General features: G+C 33.9%; 1 protein-coding gene across 1 annotated transcript in view; it reads right to left on the bottom strand.

The window, feature by feature from the left end:
• Positions 1–19,805, bottom strand: part of VPS13A (vacuolar protein sorting 13 homolog A (S. cerevisiae)) — a 226,439-nt gene that overhangs the window by 185,989 nt on the left and 20,645 nt on the right. The window contains exons 4-15 of the mRNA XM_006835010.1: positions 19,305–19,400; positions 18,955–19,056; positions 17,843–17,952; positions 17,213–17,272; positions 14,153–14,212; positions 13,835–13,915; positions 13,301–13,358; positions 7,116–7,243; positions 6,803–6,909; positions 6,093–6,264; positions 3,793–3,855; positions 3,161–3,290 (exon numbers count right to left, since the gene is read on the bottom strand). Of these exons, the coding sequence (XP_006835073.1) occupies positions 3,161–3,290; positions 3,793–3,855; positions 6,093–6,264; positions 6,803–6,909; positions 7,116–7,243; positions 13,301–13,358; positions 13,835–13,915; positions 14,153–14,212; positions 17,213–17,272; positions 17,843–17,952; positions 18,955–19,056; positions 19,305–19,400 (1,167 nt within the window). The remainder of the gene's footprint in view (positions 1–3,160; positions 3,291–3,792; positions 3,856–6,092; positions 6,265–6,802; positions 6,910–7,115; positions 7,244–13,300; positions 13,359–13,834; positions 13,916–14,152; positions 14,213–17,212; positions 17,273–17,842; positions 17,953–18,954; positions 19,057–19,304; positions 19,401–19,805) is intronic.

The following is a 19,805-nucleotide window of genomic DNA, read 5'->3' as shown; positions in this document are numbered from 1 at the left end:
GAGGGAAGGGAGCTGTGTGCTGAGGACCGTGGGGAGGGGGGGGGGCCTGCGGGGTATAACCTTTGGTTGGGTGATGATGCATGGATGGGATGGTAACTATGGCAATGAAACGATGTATGATAGAATGAGTGTAAAGCTAACGTTCCCCCATGTAAACTATCACACAATAAAAGGGAAAAAACAATTATGGAAAAATTTCAGTGGCTTCAATAAGTACATGGAAAAATCATGTATCTTTTAATTCCATTAAAATGGAACTAAATATGGGCAAAACAATGGCCAACAGTATAGGCACTGTATCAGTCAACATACTTAGCATACAAAGTAGGTGGTATTAGTATCATAATTTCCCTCCATTAGACAGATGATAAAACTACTGCTTGTTGTTGTTAAGTGCTGGAGAGTAGGTTCCAACTCATATAGGCTTTCCAAGGAGCCGGTTGTGGGTTTGAACCTCCGACCTTATGGTTAGTAGTACAGTGCTTATCTGACAGCACCACACCAGGACTCCAAAGTTCAAATTTAAATAGTTTAAATAATCTGTCATGGCCATTTTCAATAAGTGATAGAACTGGAAGTCTTTCTTGTCATATGTCTCTAAGCCTCCAAAGCTATGATCTTAACTATTTGGTTATATACTGCCTATACCATATGATAGTATTCAAATCGAATATTGGAGCTTAAAATTACAATAACGAATATGAAAAGTTCAATGAAGTATTCAACAGTAGATATGATCTAGCAGAAGAAATGATGAGCAAATAATAAAACAGAGGGTGAAGAAAATAATTGAGGTTGATGATGAAGAAAAAAAAAGGTCAAGAAAGCTTACAGGAACTGTGGGACACAATCAAGCAAGGTAACATACACATCATAGGAAGCCCAAACGAAGAGTAAGAAAAGACAAAGCATACTTGAAGAAATAATGGCAGAAATGTTTCTGTAATTTTTTAACAACACATTTTTGCCTTGTTGTTATTGTTGTTAAGTGCCATCGAGTCAGTTCTGACTCTTAGCAACAGGGTTTTCGAGGAGCAGATGGTGAGTTTGAACCACTGACCTTACAGTTTAAACTGACCTTGAGGTGCCACACTAGGACTTATTTTAAGTCAATTTTACTAAAGTTTAATTACATTTTAAGAATTCTATTTTAAGGACACAAAATAATGAGTCTTGACAGTAACCACCAACCAATCAAGATATTAAAAAAAATTCTCTCCTACTGCCCCCCTTCATAATCATTAGCCCTCTGTCACCCTGAGGCAATTTTGGGATCTGCTTTTTATCATTATAAATTAGTATGATCACTTTTTCAATTTTTGTATTAATGGAAACTTGTGTATTGTTTTTCTTTCTTCTTTTATATAGTATATGCATGGTGTTGTTACTGCTATCGAGTTGGTTCCAACTCATAGCGACCCTGTATAGGGTTTTTGAAGAGCAACTAGTGAGTTTGAACCTCTGCCTTGCAGTTAAAAATCGACCTTGCAGACCAGTGCTTATCCTATAGCATCACATCAGGACTCCAAAGCATAGGTATATATCTGGTGAAAAACAGACAACAAATGACACACCATTCCAAAAATTTCTGTACGTATAATTCAATGTCATTGAAAACAAACCCATGTATCTAAGATCAAATAATTTTCAAAAAGAGCACGAAGTCCAGTCAATGTGGAAAGAATAGTTTCTTCAATAAATGTGCTATGAAACTGGATTTCCATAAGCAAAACATGAAACCAGACTCACATCTTATACTATTATATAGAAAAATTAACTAAAAATGGATCAATGATTAAAATAAGAACTAATGCCTTAAAACACTGAAAACTAAACATAGAAGAAATGCTTGGGGATTCAGTTTTTGACAATGGATTCTTACATACAACACCAAATAAACGAGTAGCAAATGACAAAACAGACAAATTGAAACTTAATCAAAATTAAAATTGTTTTACATCAAAGAATTTTACCAGTAAAGTGAAGAGACAATATACATAATGGAGGAAAATGTCTGCAAACCATATACCCGAAAAGACTTTAGCATCCAGATTATCCATAAAGAATTACAACAACTCAACAACAAAAAAAGGCACTCCAATCAAAAAATGGACAAAGGACTTTAACAGACAATTTTACCAAAGAAGATATACAAATGGCAAACAAGCACATGAAAAAATGTTCAAAATCGTTAGTTTTCAGAGAAAAGCATATCAAAACCATGATCAGGTACCATTTCATCCCACTAAAATGGATATTAACAAAAAAGAGAGCGAGAAAGAGAAATTAACCAGTGTTGGTGGGGATGTGGTGAGACTATAATGTGGTGAAACCTCTATAAAAAGCAGTTTGTTGTTGTTCAGTGCTATGTTGTCAGTTTTGACTAATAGTGACACTAATAGGGATTCAGAGGAGCAACTGGTGGGTCTGAACCACTGACATGGTGTCTGGCAGTCCCATGCTTATCCTACAGTGCCACACCAGGATCCCCAAAAGCAATTAGGTGGTTTTCAAATACTTAAACACAGAATTACCATAAGATTCAACAATTCCTCTCCTAGGTCTATACCCAAAAGAATTGGAAGTGGAGACTCAGATACTTGCACACCAAGTTAATGGCAGCATATTCACAATAGCTAAATGTTGAAAACAAACCAAATGTCCATCAACAGATGTATGTATAAACAAAATAAGACTTATTCGTACACTGGAATATTATTCAGAAATGACGTTCTGAAACATGCAACAACATGAATAAACATTGAAAAATTATGCTGAGTAAAACAAACACAAAAGGGCAAATAGTGTATGATTCCACTTAAACAAGGTATCTGCATAGGCAAATGTACAAGACATCCAAGTTTACAACTGTTAACCAAGGATTGAGGAGTGGAGGGGTGTTGGTTAAAAGGCACTGAGTTTCAGCTGAGCTGAAAAAATCTGGAACTGGACATCCCTTATGGTTGTTGCATAAATGTCACTGAATTATATACGTAAAAAAGTTTGAAATGGCAAATGTTTTAGTTCTGTGAATTTTCACCATTAATAATATAAAAAGAATGAAGTATTGATACATGGATAAACTTGAAATAAGCATGACATAGAGGTCCCAAAATTAAATAGAGTTTAAAAATTAGAATTTAAAAATTAATGGACATACTTCCAGGTTTAATATCTGGCTGTTCATTAGTATTTGTTTCTGACCAACTCCATAGCCAGTCTAGCCATCCTGTACGATCTGCTGAATCTTTTGTGCCTTCTTTGTAAATCTTGTATCCTGCTTTCTTTACCTGTAATCAATGAAGTTTCAAATAATGACAAGTTATTCTCTATTTAAAAATTTAAAAAAATAGAAACATGATACTTCTGAAACTTATGTGAGAAAATAAATGTAAACAATAAGCCAATTGACCAAAGAACATAGTAGTGCAATGTTAGCAAACAAAAACTTAAACATTACCATATTATTCTCCTCACTTTTAATAAGAGCTAAAAAAAAAAAAAAAAATAGGATTAAAAAAAAAAAAAAAAAAGGCTTTCCACTTTCATATGCTCACTGGATATTTCATAAGCCTAATTAGTTAGAAGCTTTTCCCATAAAAATCTGTCAGATTTAAGTATATGTAAAATACATTACATCTAATATTTTTATAATATACAGAAGCAAATTGGAACCCTCTTTAGGAAATAAAATATTATTGCACAATTCTAATGTATCACATTTTCTGAAATATCTATTTAGAGTTTAGATTTATTTATACTAATTGAAAGATAATCTAGAATTAGAATTACCTCAACTTCTGCCTGTTGTCTTGTTAAAGTTATATTAAATATGTCCAGTATCTTTTCCAACTCCTGAAAATATTTTTAAAAATTTAGTTTTGTATTAGTAACTTTAGTATATAATCCATCAAATTGCTATACTAAAGATATGATACAATGAATTCATTAAACTCTATGAAGTTATAAATACATATACATAAACATACATACACAAGAATACACAGAGGGACTTCAAAAAGTTCATGGAAAAACAGAATTAAATTATAAAGGGATTTTTCCAAGAACTTTTTGAAACCCTCTCCTATGTCAGCTTGATAATTAATGATTAACTTTCTGAAAAAAGAAATTATATAGGTCATGCATCTATGATCACAAATTCTACAAGAGGTAAAACATATACTAAAAGACAGCCTACATGCACTGTCTACAATGACTTTCATTTCAGTTTTAAATAAAAATCTGGAGATATACCTTGCAAATACAAATTACTTTCACAGTAACAAATGTTTTTATTTGTTTAATATAACATTTAAATCAGTACTGAATTGATAAGGATAAATATATCAGGCCACTGTTGATATTAAGTGCTGTTGAGTGGTTTCAGCTCATAGAGTTCCTACATAGGGTTTCTGAGGCTATAAGTCTTTGCAAGAGCACAAAGTCTCATCTTTATCCTACAGAGTCACTAGCGGGCTTGAACCACGGACCTTATATTTCACAGTCTAGTGCTTATCATACAGAGCCATCACGCGCCCTATTTAGGGCTACGGTCAGCTAAAAATACAATTACAAATCTGCCATATTATGAGTAGATGACATCATTTAGATATTCCATGCAGGCCTAGATACTCTTAAAACTTTTTGAAAAATTATACATTTGTCAAAGTTGTTATAATTATTGATATAAACTAAATCTTCACCATATGTATACGCTTAAACGACATTTTCCTCCCAAGAGAAAAAAAAAAAAAATGGCGCTGTGTGATAGTACACAGGACCGCAAGACTGATTTGAAGTGCAAGGTTGGTGGTTCAAATTCACCAGCCACTCCTTGGAAACCCTGTAAGTCTGAACTGGCTCAAAGGCACTTAGCAACAACAACTATTATCTAAATAACCTAGCCCATGGCTTTTCTGTTCAAGAGACATGGGAGATTTGGGTCCAAATGCAAAAGAAAGTAAGCAAATCTATAATCACTCCAAAAATCCACTAAAACCAGTCTTCACTAACAGCCCTAGAACTTCAGGAAGTCTCTCAACTTGAAAATAAAAGTGAAACTCAATATTTACACAGTTTTTAATGGGAAATTGTCAAGGATTCAGAAAAGTTATACTGATTTCAAGAGACAAATGGCCTTTAAATCTTTCTAGTCTCTATTTAAATCACCTGTAAAATTCATTAATTAAAATTTTCTTCTGTAATATTCATTAATTATAAAAAGCAGGTTCTTTACTTGCTAAGACTAATACTTGGTGGTTGGTGGTGATGTGCCGTGGAGTCAGTTCTGACTCATAGCAACCCTACACAGGGTTTCCGAGGCTGTAAATCTTTACAGGAACAGAAAGCCTCATCTTTCTCCTGTGGAACAGCTGGTAGTTTTGAACTGCTGACCTTGAGGTTCACAGCCCGATTCGTAACCAAGCTACCAGAGCTCCTTTAAGACTAATACTTAGAGAACACTCAATACATGTAATGAAGTGCAAATTTGCTGGCAAAGAACAGAAATGCCAAAAGAATTAAGAGGAAAAATACCTCTATATGGGCTGAAAATTCAGGACAAGTTTCATGCAAGATATGGACTTAAGACAGAATTTGAAGGATAAGTAGAACTGCAATGGATAGAAAAGGAAAAGAGAGAAACTTGATGAACTATATGAGCAAATGCATGGCTCTAAGAATGAGCATGATACAAACACAAGACCGATTAATACAAACACTGATCTGATTAATGCATAGTCAGATAGTAACAATAAGGGAAATGCAGTGATGATAAATAACATAAAACTCTAAAACTGAGGAAAAGAAATTTGGAATCAGTGTAGATACTAAAGTAAGGTTTCAAATTATTATTTGCATGAACCCAAATCTTTTCAGACTAAGAACACTCTCAAATTCCAAACACTCACTAAAGAATTTCACCAGAGCTTAACTGAAGTTAGCAATGTTGTTGTTGTTGTTGTTGTTGTTAGGTGCCATCGAGGCAAGGAATGGGCAGTCAAAATTATAGAAATAAGTAGGAAGTGTCAGTCACCAAAGGCTGAGGAATTACGCAGTATATAATACTCAACAGATTTTTTAAAAATGCTAACCTCCAAAGACATGAGAATGTCACCAGATAACTTCTTAGTTGTTAACTTTTTTTTATATAGTTCTTTATACTGCTTCACTTGTTGCCTATGATCTCTAATATGTTTCCATGACCACATCTGTAACCTCGGGCGGATGTTGACTTCAAGAACACCAGATATAGCATAACCCCACCTAATTAAAAATAAACAAAAATAAAAACCCCACACTTTACACCAACAAATCAACAGTATGAAATAATTAACATTGCTTCTACTCTAACAATATACATAATTATAATACAGAAACCTTTAATACACAGAATATGAAAATGATCTATTATTTGAGCACTTATTTTTTTCCCAACTGTTTGCAGTAGCAGCTCATTCACCTTTTCTAAGTTAAAAAAATGTAGCATCATTCAATTTTGTTAAACATATACAGTTTTACACAAGTTCTACTATGGCATTAATTGGCAGGTAACAGGCACCTTCTAAAATAATTGCAGCTTCTAAAAATTATCATTGAAATGAAGATTCCATTAGAAAGAGTATCGTAATTCATTTTTATTACCATTATGATAAAAGCAGCTATACATATTTCTAGACACAAATCAAACTACACTTGGCATCACATCTTTAGATTATTTATAAGTCAAGAAATTTACTTTCAAGTTTTCTATTTTAAGAAAAAAACATATACATATATATTTATATATTTTTAAGGAGTTTACCATTCCCTGGCGTGGTAATGAAGAGGGACATCAGGTTTGAATTTCCTATATGGTAGATTTTGTGTCATCAAATCAACTGATTCAAGAAGTTCCATAAGACTGAAATACTAAAGAAGAGAAAAGGTAAAAGCTTTAACTGTCTCATAAAGTTTCATCTAATTATCAAAGGCAAAGGATAAGTTATTGATATTGTTACAGATTATACAGGAAATCTTACCATATAGCATTACAAATTTTTAGAAAACACTTAAAATCTTAACTTTGTTTTTGTCAAACTGTAATTCTCCATTTAAAATGTCATTTGAAAAGTCACCTGTGGTTTATTAAATTCAACGGCTATGTCATGTAACTCAACCTCCAGATTTATTTTGGGGTCAGAAAAGTCAAAATCTGATCGGCGATTCATCTGAAGTTTGGCTATAGCAGATATGGGGCGGAACACTAGAACAGAATACAAATGAAAAAAAAAAAAAAAAAGTTATATTTCAAGAGTTCCAAAGCAGTAGAGAGTTCAAGTTAAAAATACTATTTTCTTTTATACCCTTTCTACAGTTCCCAGAAGTCCACACTGCCATAATTTAGGCAAAAGGAAACAGTGAATTAATTAGTGGTAAGGATATTTTTGTGTATATCCTACCTATAATTCATTTTACGTTCCATGCTAAAGTATAATAAATGTTAAATGAAATACCTCCACCACCAAAAAAAGCAGAATAGAGCAAAATATTTTAACAAAGGTACATGGTTCTAGGGAATAAATTTACATTAGAAATCTTAAAGAAAGATTGTATTTAACCATTTACTTCCATTATGTAGGTTAGCCATCGGACTGCTAAATACAAGGTTGGCAGCTGAAACCCACCAGTGGCTTCTTAGAAGATGAAGCTGTCTGCTCCTGTAAACATCTACAGAGCCAGAACCCTATGCAGGGTCTCTCTGAGTTGGAATCAACTCGATGGCAATGAGTTTGGTTTGGGTTTTCCATTAAACAATTATAAATTCTGAATGTCTCATCAGTTTCTCTGTATCCATCCGCTCTCCACTTTATCTCTTAAAAGGCAGGGAACGAAAATGACTGAGAGTTTGTCCAAGATTGACTGTCTGGCTCAACCAAAAAATTAAGGTAAATTTTATTCAATCCTTTGTATTTAGGACCAAAATGCAAACGCATCATGCAGAGACACCAGCAACAGGAAAAACTACACAGGGAACACTATGAAATTATAAGCTAATTTGTATATAAAGACAGTATATCCATTTTTTTTTAACCATTCACAAAATCTAGCACTTACTAGCACATTTTTTTATATTAAGCATTGAAGGACAGTAGATTATTTATTATAATTATGGCCCTTCTAGTCAAATTTCTCAATTTTATGATATATTGTAAATCCCCACATCTTTGCCGGACTGCTGGTGTGGCACTGTAGATCAGCACTGGACTGTCATAAACCAAAAATTGGGCAGTTTAAATCCACCAGCTGCTCCTAAGAAACCCTATACAGGGTCACTGTAAGTCAGAACTGACTCGATGACACTTAACAGCAAGAAGCCTCTATAGCTGTGATTCTGGACTCATTTTAAATGAGCTGCTAAGGAGTCCTGGTGTGGCACTGCAAGATAATGCACTGGACTACAAGGCCGATTTGAGCCACAAGGTCAGCAGTTCAAACTCACCAGCCTCTCCTGGGAAACCCTATTCGGGGTTGCTGTGAGTCCAAACTAACTTAATGGCACTTAACAACAAAGAGTAAAAGATTACAGTGGAACTGATTAAGGACACTGCCATCTTAGTAGAGAGTGTGATTCAAGTCACCAACCTTAGTTTTCCTTGGAGGCATGGTCGGACTCCCACTTGGAAAAGCTCTCTCTTGCCTGGATCTTGCATTGGCTCATTACACCTGACCTTCAGTTCATGGGACTTCCTGCCTATCATCTGACCTGATTTGCCAGCTCCTGTGGCCTCGTGCATCACCAAACTGTCCATCTGATCTGCCAATTTGGGTTCCTTTGCTTGTGAGCTTTGTGAGCTGTTGCAGCGTGTTGCACAATCTTGGGACTTGAGGACAGGGAGGAGTGGTGGTTGATGTCAAGGATTATGGAAGGGTATGGTGGTGGTGGTGGTGGTGGTGGTGGTTACGTGCCATGGAGTCGGTTCCAACTCCTAGTGACCCCATATAGGGTTTCCAAGGCTGTAAATCTTTACCTGAGCAAAAAGCCTCATCTTTCTCTCATGGAACAGCTGGTAGTTTCGAACTGCTGATCTTGAGAGGTTAGCAGCTCAATTCATAACCACTACACTACCAGAGCTCCTTTTGGAAGAGTATAACATATTGGAAAAGTTGAACTGGGATATCTTTAACTTTTAACTTGTGTTGATCTTTATAAAAATTATTCATGCTAACATTTAAAAATACACTTTATTTGAACAGAAATAGTGCTAAACTGTTTTTCTCTTTATTTAGTATTCCATCTTACACTCAAGCAGTGGTGGTGGTGGTGGTGTGTGCTGTAGAGTTGGTTCCGACTCATAGTGACACTATATAGGGTTTCTGAGGCTGTAAATCTTTATAAGAATAAAAAGTCTCATCTTTTTCCCATGGACTGGCTGGTAGTTTTGAGCACTGACCTTGCAGTTAGCAGCCCAACTCATATGCCACTATGCTACCAGTGCTCATTCAAGCAGAAGGAAAACAAATCAATCTAGAAGCTGGTGAGAGAAATAAGCTGAGCCTATTATAGGGATAACCACAAAAAGTAAGAACATAAAACAAGCAACAGCAAAAAATTACTCCAAACCTTAAGAGAGATTCTCTAGCAACCTCCAAATATCAGGGAATTAAAGTAATCTATTTTATTATCCTAGAAACCCCAAGCTCATAGTTATAACAGAAAATTACTTCAAACTGAATACATTTAAGAAAAAAAATCAACTAAGCTAAAAGCTAAACTTGAGACCTAAAAATATTTTTAATCCAAAATCAGTGCTTAGTGTCTCTAAAGCTACAGTACTCTCTGAGAAGTAAGAGATACATTACCAGGGACCTAACTGATCTCCTAGCAAAGTAGAAGTGTACTATTTAAAAAACCCCAAGAGCAAAATTCTTTTCTAAATAAAATATTTCCATCATAAAATTATATTTTCTACCATAATGAGATATTAAAACATATTGGTAATCTATAGGACAAGCATTGGACCGCAAGGTCAGTTTGAACTACAAGGTTGGTGGTTCAAACTCACCAGCTGCTCCTCTGAGACTCTATACTGAGTCACTGTGAGTCTGAACCAACTCAACAGCACTTAACAACAACAATAACAATAATGCAAAATAATGCCATGTCCATACATACTACCCTAACTGCAACAACTAAATATCTTTAAATACATTGTTGTTGTAAAGTGATGTCGAGTTGGTTCCGACCCATAGCAACTCTGTATAGGGTTTCCAAGGAGCAGCTGAACCACTGACCTTGCAGTTCAAATGGCTTTGCAGTCTGGCACATTAACCCACAGCGCCACATTATATCAACAACCTGAACAAGTCAGCAGATTCTGTATACAACTGTTTCTACTAAGCAACAAACATGCTCCTCATGAACACAGAGATACACTGTTGTTAGCCTGGTAAACTGTTTCTAGATCAAACTGAAAAAATAAATTAGATTTACACATTGTCGTTGTTAAGTGCCATCAAATCAGTTCCAACTCATATACTCCACCATATATGTAAGACTAAGTACCAACCTGTCCTAGGAGAAAAGAATTTTAAGCCTTAAAGAAACATGAATATATAATAGATGATTTCTGAATATTCCACAAACAATAAGGAAATAGGAACCATTAGAGCAATATCACAAATGGCAAATCGTAGAAGATAGGGGGAGAGAGGAACAAAATAAAGGAGGGAGGGAGGGAGATAATATTTAGTTGTTGTCTTGAATCATGGCGATCCCATGAACAAAAGAACAAAGCGCTGTCCAGTCAGTCCTGCACCATCTTCACAACTGGGGGTATGCTCAAGAGCATTGTTGCTGCCACTGTAGCAGACAATATGCTGTTGTGATCCATAAGATTTTCACTGGTTAATTTATGGAGAGAACGCTCCTTCAAATCAAGGATCTTTTGTACTTTGGACATGTTATCAGGAAGGACTAAATTTTGGAAAAAGACATCTTGCTTGGTAAAGTGGAGGGTCAGCAAAAAAGCAGAAGATCCTCTCTCAATGAGATGGACTGACACAGTGGCAGCAACCATGGGCTCAAACATAACAACTGAAAGGAAGGCACAAGACTGGGCAGTGTGTCACTATGTGCATAGGAATCAACTCAACAGCATCTAACAACAACAGTAGGTCGTTGGTCTTTCTTCCTAGTTCATCTTAGTCAGGATGCTCTGCTGACACTTGTCCACAATGGGTGGCCCTGCTGCCATTTGAAATACCGGTGGCATAGATTCTAGCATCACAACACCAAACCTCTACAGTATAAGAAAATGACAGATAGGTTCTATTAATCAATAGAAGAACAATTAAGTTAATTATGATACATCTATACAAAGGAATACTATACAATTAAAAATGAGAAAAATACATATGTACACAAATGGAAGAGTATAGTAGAAAAAGTTTAAAAAGTATAATCTACTAACACATTACCTGCAATGGAATTTTGGTCCCTTTTGAGAATCCAATGTGTTCCAAGGTATTTTACACATGTTCCGATTTTGCCACGACCTGGATATTGAAGCTATCCAAGCTTTTGAAATAAAAATTAAACCCTGCTCCCCAAAAAGTGTAAGTGTTCATATAATGTGAGTCATCAAATCTACCAAAACCCACTAGTACTGGATTGATTTCAACTCATAGTGCTCCTGTACAGGGTTTCCAAGACTAAATCTTCATGGGAGCAGACATTTTTCTCCCTTGGAGCAGTTGATGGTTACTATTTTTTTATGTTTGTTTGTTTTTTTTAATGGAAAATAACAAGCACTGGCAAAGATGAGGAGAAATTGGCACCCTTGTGCATTCTGGTTGTTGTTACTAAGTGCTGCCGAGTCAGTTCCGACTCACAGTGACCCTGTATTGAGTTTCCAAGAAGCAGCCGGTGGGTTTGAACTAATGACCTTGTAGTTTGCAGTCCAGTGCTGATCCACAGCACCACACCAAAAGTTGCTGTTAGGTGCCATCAAATCAGTTCTGACGCATAGCAACCCTATGCACAACAGAATGAAACACTGCCTAGCCCTGCACCATCCTCACAATCGTTGTCATGTTTGAGCAATTATTGCAGCCACAGTACAGTGCTAATCCATCTTTCTGTGGGAGTATCTTGCTCTTTTTCACCGATCCTCTATTTTGCCAAGCATGATGTCTCCAAATAGTATGTCCAAAGTATGTGAGACAAAGTCTCGTCAGCCTTGCTTCCAAGGAGCATTCTGGTTGTACTGCTCCCAAAACAGATTTGTTCTTTTGTCAATCCACAGTACTTTTAATATCCTTCACCAACACCATAATTCAAATGTATCAATTCTTCTCAGATCCTCCTTATTTGCTGTCTAGCTTTCACATGCATATGAAGCATTGAAAATACCCTAGCATGGATCAGCCATACCTTAGTCCTCAAAAGAGACATCTTTTGCAGCAGATTTGCCTAATGCAATATGTCATCTGATTTCTTGACTGCTGCTTCCCTGACTGTTGATTGTGGATCCAAGTAAAATGAAATCTTTGACAAATTCAATCGTCTCTATTTATCATGAGATTATTGCATTAGCTAACCTGCTAAAAAAAAAATCTTTAAATTGTTAAAGAGCAAAGATATCAGTTTGAGAATTAAGGTGTACCTGATCCAAGCCATGTTGTTTTCCATAGCCTCACATTCATGTTGATGTTGGACAATGAATAAGGAAAACTAGAAAAGAAATGATGCCTTTGAATTATGAAATTGGCAAAATATATTGAAAGTATCATGGGCTGCCAAAAGAATGAACAAATCTGTCTTGGAGGAAGTACATCCAAAATGCTCCTTGGAAGCAAAGGTAGTGAAACTTCGTCTCTTGTACTTTGGATGTGTTGCCAGGGTGGACCAGTCCCTGAAAAAGGACATCATACTTGCTAGAGGAGGGTCAGGGAAAAAGAGAAAGACCCCAACAAGAGAGATTGAAAAGTGGCAGCAACAGGGGGCTCAGACATAACAAAAATTCTAAGGATGGAGTAGGATCAGTCAGTATTTTGTTCTGCTGTGCACAGCGTTGCTATGAGTCATGACTGACGCGACAGTAGCGAACAACAACAACATAGTTTTGAAATATAGTCAAAAGCTCCCCAACAATGAACTATGTAGAAAAGATCTTTTTTTTTTCTTTTTGTACATATATTACAAATATATTTAACTACGTAAGAGAAAATTTAACCTGAAATAACACAGTGAGATCACCAAAGTGAATTTCAAATTTATGCTATTTTTAAATTACATTTTTAATTTAAGCAATGTACTTACCAAAATCATAATCTTTTGGAACATTATTGTCATCAGCAATGCCATTCTTCAAACTGTTCTATTAAAAGACAAATTGATTTTATTTTATAGTCATGCTAATAAGATCTGTGCCTTAAAAAAAAAAATTCTATTATATGAAATGAAAATGTTTCAATAAATTTAAAAAGTATGTAATTTAAACTTTAGAGGATTTAACAATGGCAAATATTAAAGTGGTTAAATATTATATCATAAAACTACTATTATGTAAGAATATTCTAAGATCCAAGCATTAAGAGGTATACACTAGGAGGCTTCAAAAATTCATGGAAAAATTCCATTCTCTTTACATTCCATTTTTCCAGGAGCTTTTTGATGCCCCCTCATACATACACATTTGTATATAGGCACATATTAAAAAATTTTTGTAAATTCTGCTAGTGGATTTTGCTTAGAAAATAAACTGTCTATAATGTGTTAGATATATGACAATAAAATAAAACCTCTTCCGCAATAAATACAAATATTTATATATGCATATAAAAATTTACTTACCAATGACTCATCATAATCATTATGATAAAACATCTGAGACTTCACATTCCAATAGGCAAAGAGATTATCCAATCGGACTAACTGAAAATAAATCAAGATTATTACATGTCTCATTTTCCTTTTTCAGTGAAGAACTTTAACATTTTCATATTTAACACATGTAAATGATGTTCAGAAATCTCAAAAAATTGTGTCACATTAGTTAAACAAATAAACACATTTGCACAAATCCTTATTTATGTATTTTATCATTTGCCTTTCTAAAAAGTCTTTTCCATCAAATCCATGGGTTGACAAAAATATGTTTTTGTATTTTACCTTACGAAATAGTTTTTCACTTTCATTATGTAAACATGGAACCCAGTCTTGATCAGTTGTCTGAAAAGAAAAGACAGAGCAATAAAAATGTCACTTGCATTTGAATTGTCAGAGTGAAAGCTCATCTAGCATGTCCTAGGTCCAATTTCCTATAAAAATATCCTTGAATATATATTACTCAGTCAAAAACTATTAACTGACCATAAGTAAGTCTGCTTTTGTGGAGCTCACTGCTGGTAGAAAAAGAAAACAATCAAGCAAGCAATGACAAATTAGTGTCACTATAATATTAAAGTTAAATACATAGTGCACTGGGAGAATGTGACAGGAGCATCAAACTCTTAAGGTCTAGTAGGAAAAGTGATGTCTAACCCAGACAAAAGCAGTCCAGGTAACAAAGTAGTTAAGCACTTAGTTGCAAGTAAAATGTCAGTGGTTCGACTCCACCAAGCACTCCAGAAAAAAAGATAATGACAGTCTGCTTCTGTAAAGATTGTTGTTGTTAAGTGATGTCTAGCTAGGTCTGATTCATAACAACCCATGGGGCCATTCTACTCTGTCTTATAGTTGATAGGATGAGCTGTGTCACATGCTTCTGTTTGGTTGAAAAATAAGTTTGGTCTCTTTGAGTCATAATCGCTGCAACAACAATGGATTAACCTAGACATGTCTCATGAGTGAAAATTACTGGCACACCTCGTTTTACTAAACTTTGCAGATACTAAGTTTTTCTACCGACACCATTTTTCCAACAGCATGTACTCATTCAGTGCCTCTGTGAAACGTTTTGGTAATTTTCACAATATTTCAAACTTTTTCATAATGATATTTATTACACACTTAATAGAGTATGGTATAGTGTAAACATAATTTTTATATGTACTGTGAAATCAAAAAAAATTATGACTTGTTTTACTGCAATACTTGCAATGGTCTGAAACCAAACCCATAGTATCTCTAAGGTATGCCTGTACTCATTCTAAAATCAACAGAAAATCTGATTCAGAAAAGGAAGAGTCGATGCAAATCCCAAAAGTATAAGAATGCATGACATGATCAGGGAACTGAAGTTGCACAGTATTGTCAAAGAACATAATGGAAAACAAAGATAAAACCAGATAACTTGTTTGAGGTCAAATTACATACAAGGCTTAAGCTATTTTCAAAGAAAATTCTGGAATTTAGTCTAAAAGCAAACAAAAAGGTCACTGAGGGGAATGATGTGATCAGATCCTTATTTCTGAAAGACAGCATTCACTGTAATGAGGCAAATTGAATGGATTTTCAAACCCTAGCTTGCATCAAGATCACCTGAAGGGGTTTTTAAAACATAAAATTGTTGGCCCCACAGAATTTTTAATTGAATATGTCTGGACTGAGGGTTAATATTTCAATGACCACCAAAAGGTGATGGTCAAAACCACTACTCTCATTGTAACCAATGACATTCACATTGATTAATTCTCTATCCTTATTTTTCAGCCAAAGAGAAGCATTTGACACAGCTTATCCTACCCACTTTTACTGAATAACTTTTATCATTTAGCTTTGCTTTATTTTCCTTTCATTTCATTCCTGGTGTAAATAAATATACAGATCAAAACCCATTTCCACTATAGTTTCCATGTATAATGTTCTGTGGCATTGGTCACATTCTTCCTATTCTATTTTTCACTTACTTAAAATCTCTTTCTCCATCCTTGTCACCTATTTTAAAATAGCTGTTGGTCTTTTAGTCTTACATAATTTTACTTCACATGCAGTATTCAAGGGTGACCATTTTCACTCTGGACTAAACATTTCTTAGTTTAAAGGTGACTTCAGGGGAGAGTTTCAATATATGGCTTGAATAGTAACTCAAGGTCACAGTCTACCCAACACTTATAGTAACCTTATAGGACAGAGTAGTAGGACTGCCCCTAGGGTTATAAGAGTTTATCTTTACAAGAGCAAGCAGCTTCATTTTTCTTCTGTGGAGGGGCTGCTAGGTTCCAGCAGTTCAATGCTTAAACCACTGTGCAACCAGAGCCCCTTCAAAAGGCCAATAGAAACAACAAATAAAAACATGTAATGAAATACCATACAGCAGCTAAACTGAATGAATTGTGTAATATATGACACCCCGATAAATATCAAAAAAGCACTAGAAAGGATAAAAGGGAATTAATTGAAGAATCACACAATCCACTTCCATAAACTTTTTAAAAGTCTACCAAACAATATTATTATATAAAAGTTTTAAAAACATAGGATGTCTATCTCTGAGGTGGGAAGAAAAATGGGAGTAGAAAACAAAAAGAATTTCAACACTTCATTTCTAACATATTATTCCTAAAGAGTATTTAAAACTCAAAGCAATTAACAAATTCAATACAGTCCATTCTGGATGTGAGTACATGTTTCTATACTTTTAAATTCCTAAATTTAAAAGACTAAATAGGAAGTATGCTACCATATTAATAATGGTAGTAAGAAATGGGTGATTTGTTTCTTCTTGATTTTTATGGCTTACCAAAGTTTCTGAAATGAGTGCTTACTCATTTAAAACTCTGAAATGGATTTTTTTAAGTAAGTAAGAGTATCTAGCATCATAATTAGCAAATAAGAATAGGTGCTCATGTTTTATACTGAATTTGGTCATCATTTTCCAAATATGAACAGACTTACCCTTAATTCCAACACTGTTTTTCTATCAATCCTACATAGGCTCTTATTTCTGTTCCTGGCACAAATACAATCACCCAACAAGATGGACTGACACCTAACAACAACAATATATACAACAATATGTAGGCTATGCAATGTGTGTGTGTATATATATATAGTGTTACTGTTAGGTGTTTCTTTGTCTGCCCTGACTCACAGAGACTCTACGCACAACAATACTACACACTGCTCAGTCCTTTGCCATCCTCACAGTTTGGTTTGAGCCTATTGCTGATTCCACTGTGTTGGGGTCTTTCTCTGTTTTGTTGACCCTCTAAATATACTACATAAAATATATACTTTGTACATAGTGCATACATAAATATAATCAAATATCTATTTTTTAAAAAGTACCTGCAAGCTGAAATTTTGAAGGGAAATACCAAATGATAGTGGGTTGTCTCGATTTGTGATCTAAAAAGGAAATAAAGTAAATTTTACTCTATTATCAATGTATCAATGTTATAAAATAACACTACATTTACATAATAGTTTTTTTTTAATGTATATTAAAAAATGGTTGAATCTCACAATATTAAAAATAAGCAAAAAACTGTTTCCGAGAGAACAAATGACCTATTCAATATCCAACAACTAGTCCAGTCAAGTTCTATTTACTTCAAGACCAGTGTGCTCTTTCTAGGAGATAAAGTACATTTCATATAATTTTTAAATACTTAACTGCTAAATTCAAATCTCCTACCTATCAAAGATGATTATAACAACCACATTTTCTTTAATCACCAGATGTTTGAACATTTTAGAAAAATTTAACCAAGCATTCTGCAAATTACACCTATAATTGCAAAAGATCATAACATCTTTAACTCTGTATTCCTCCACCTCTCAGTATCTCATAGGGTAATCGCTAAAGAATATGTGTCAGCAAACACTAAAATAGCCTAAATAAGAATTAAAAACAAAACATTAAAAAAAAAAAAAAAAACTAAACTAAAAACAAATGTCATCAATTAAAATACTTACATCATCTTCATAACGTATATGGATGCTGGAAATTTTCACCTGTAGATTTTTTATGATCTGAGTAACTAATTTTTCTACAAACGTGTCCTGCTTCTCCTCCTTAGGTTGTTCTACAATTGCAAACATTCCATTTTTTAACTTGAATGAAAATCATATAATATAAATATACATATATTGAGTTAATATCCATGCTGCCTTGCTAAAAAAACAAAATCTATTTGTAGATAGAACACTAATAGTCTGCTTTCCAAAGTCTTCCATACCAAAAGTTTTTAAAGGTGACTAAATGCATACATTTTTAAAAGCTAGTTTCATGTTCAGTTAGAGTAATGCTAACCATGTAGAATTTACTGGCATTAAATTTTAGATTTTTTTTATTTCTGTCGTAACTATGTCTGAGCACATAAGGATATGGAAAACATGAATATTACTAGAGAATATGTTCAAATTAGAAAAGCCATTAACAGCAGAGAAGAGGAATCTCTTTCTAAATTACCATCATAAGCTGTCTGTGGTTCAGAGTATAAAACAAATAAACATGCTCCTCTCCCTAGTGGACAAAAAATTAGAAGTTCCGAGATTCTCTTTCCTTCTCTCCTTGAAAGCAAGGAAGAACAAAGTTTATCATCTCTGCTTCATTTTCTGAAAACAATATTAACCATCTTCAGCTTTAAGACTTTGCATGGGAATATAAAAATAAAGAATTGAGGAACTTAATTTTTTAAAAAAAAAGAATACTCCTTCAGCAATACCTAGTTACTACTATCCTTTATCCCTAAAAATGCCCAATGAACGCAATCGCTATTCTATTCCTTCTTAATTCAACTAGAATTAGAGAAGAGAAAATTCATAAAGCTATTAATCCTATGTATCTAAAAAGGAATTGTGAATGAATGGGAGTTAAATGAACATATTGGGGTATTGTTGTTGTTGTTAAGTACCATGAAGTTGGTTAGATTAAAAGCAAATAGCAAAGGGGAAATAAAAGTTTTCTGAAGAAAAGGAACCATAATTTAATCTTAGAATACCACCAGTACCCAGTAAAATCATTTTTTCTATAAATTAATTGTCATTATCATTTAATGTTTAATGTTATTTATTGATTTCTTTACCTTGATCCGCTACTTTTTGTTTTGCTTCTTCTATTCTTTTTAGTTCCTGTTGCTTTGCTTCCAAGATTTGCTTTTCTTCCTTTAAAGGGTCATATTTAATTACTACAGAAGAAAGAAAATTTATTACTTTAATTATAAATACATTCATTCTAAAAAAAAATTCCTTAGAACCGATCACTAATGCAAAGTAAAAATATATTTTATTTGAATTACCAAATGAAAATACTAAATTTTGCCAAAAAATTTCCCTGGATTATTTTGAAAAATGACATTATCAAATACAAATTTGTTTTCCATTAAAAAAAAAAAAAATAGAACATCTTAAATTACAATGTTTAAATTTGACTTACTAGAAGAAGGCACTATGAGTAAATGGATATCTTCTAATACAGCTTCAACTGGTTGAGTATAAAGGTTTTTCCATGGAATTACAAGACTCAGATTACCTGCATTTAAAGAAAAAAAAAAAAAATTAATTCACTCAACCTATTCTTTACTGTCAGTCCATTTTTTGCTCTTGTCCTAATAAGCTCAGTCACTTTATATAAACTATTTTACAAATAAGGCCAACATACCTTCCTTTTTAATTTATATCATCAGTATTGTCAGACAATGTAATAAATGATATTCTAAATACTAGCCAGTTTTCCTTTATAGATATTCCTACCACAAATACACTAATAATATCCCATTACATTATAACTTTTAATTCTCTGTAAGATGTGTTTATCTTATACTTTAAAAAGGTCCACTATATATTTTATATGTATGTATACTTGGTACATAGATATACACACAAATATGTGGGAAGACTCAAGAATCATAGGCAATATTAGGAAACCATTCACATT

Source organism: Chrysochloris asiatica, unplaced genomic scaffold (genome assembly GCF_000296735.1).
Source record: "Chrysochloris asiatica unplaced genomic scaffold, ChrAsi1.0 scaffold00014, whole genome shotgun sequence".
NCBI lineage: Eukaryota > Metazoa > Chordata > Mammalia > Afrosoricida > Chrysochloridae > Chrysochloris > Chrysochloris asiatica.
This window is presented reverse-complemented; position numbering and strand designations above follow the sequence as displayed.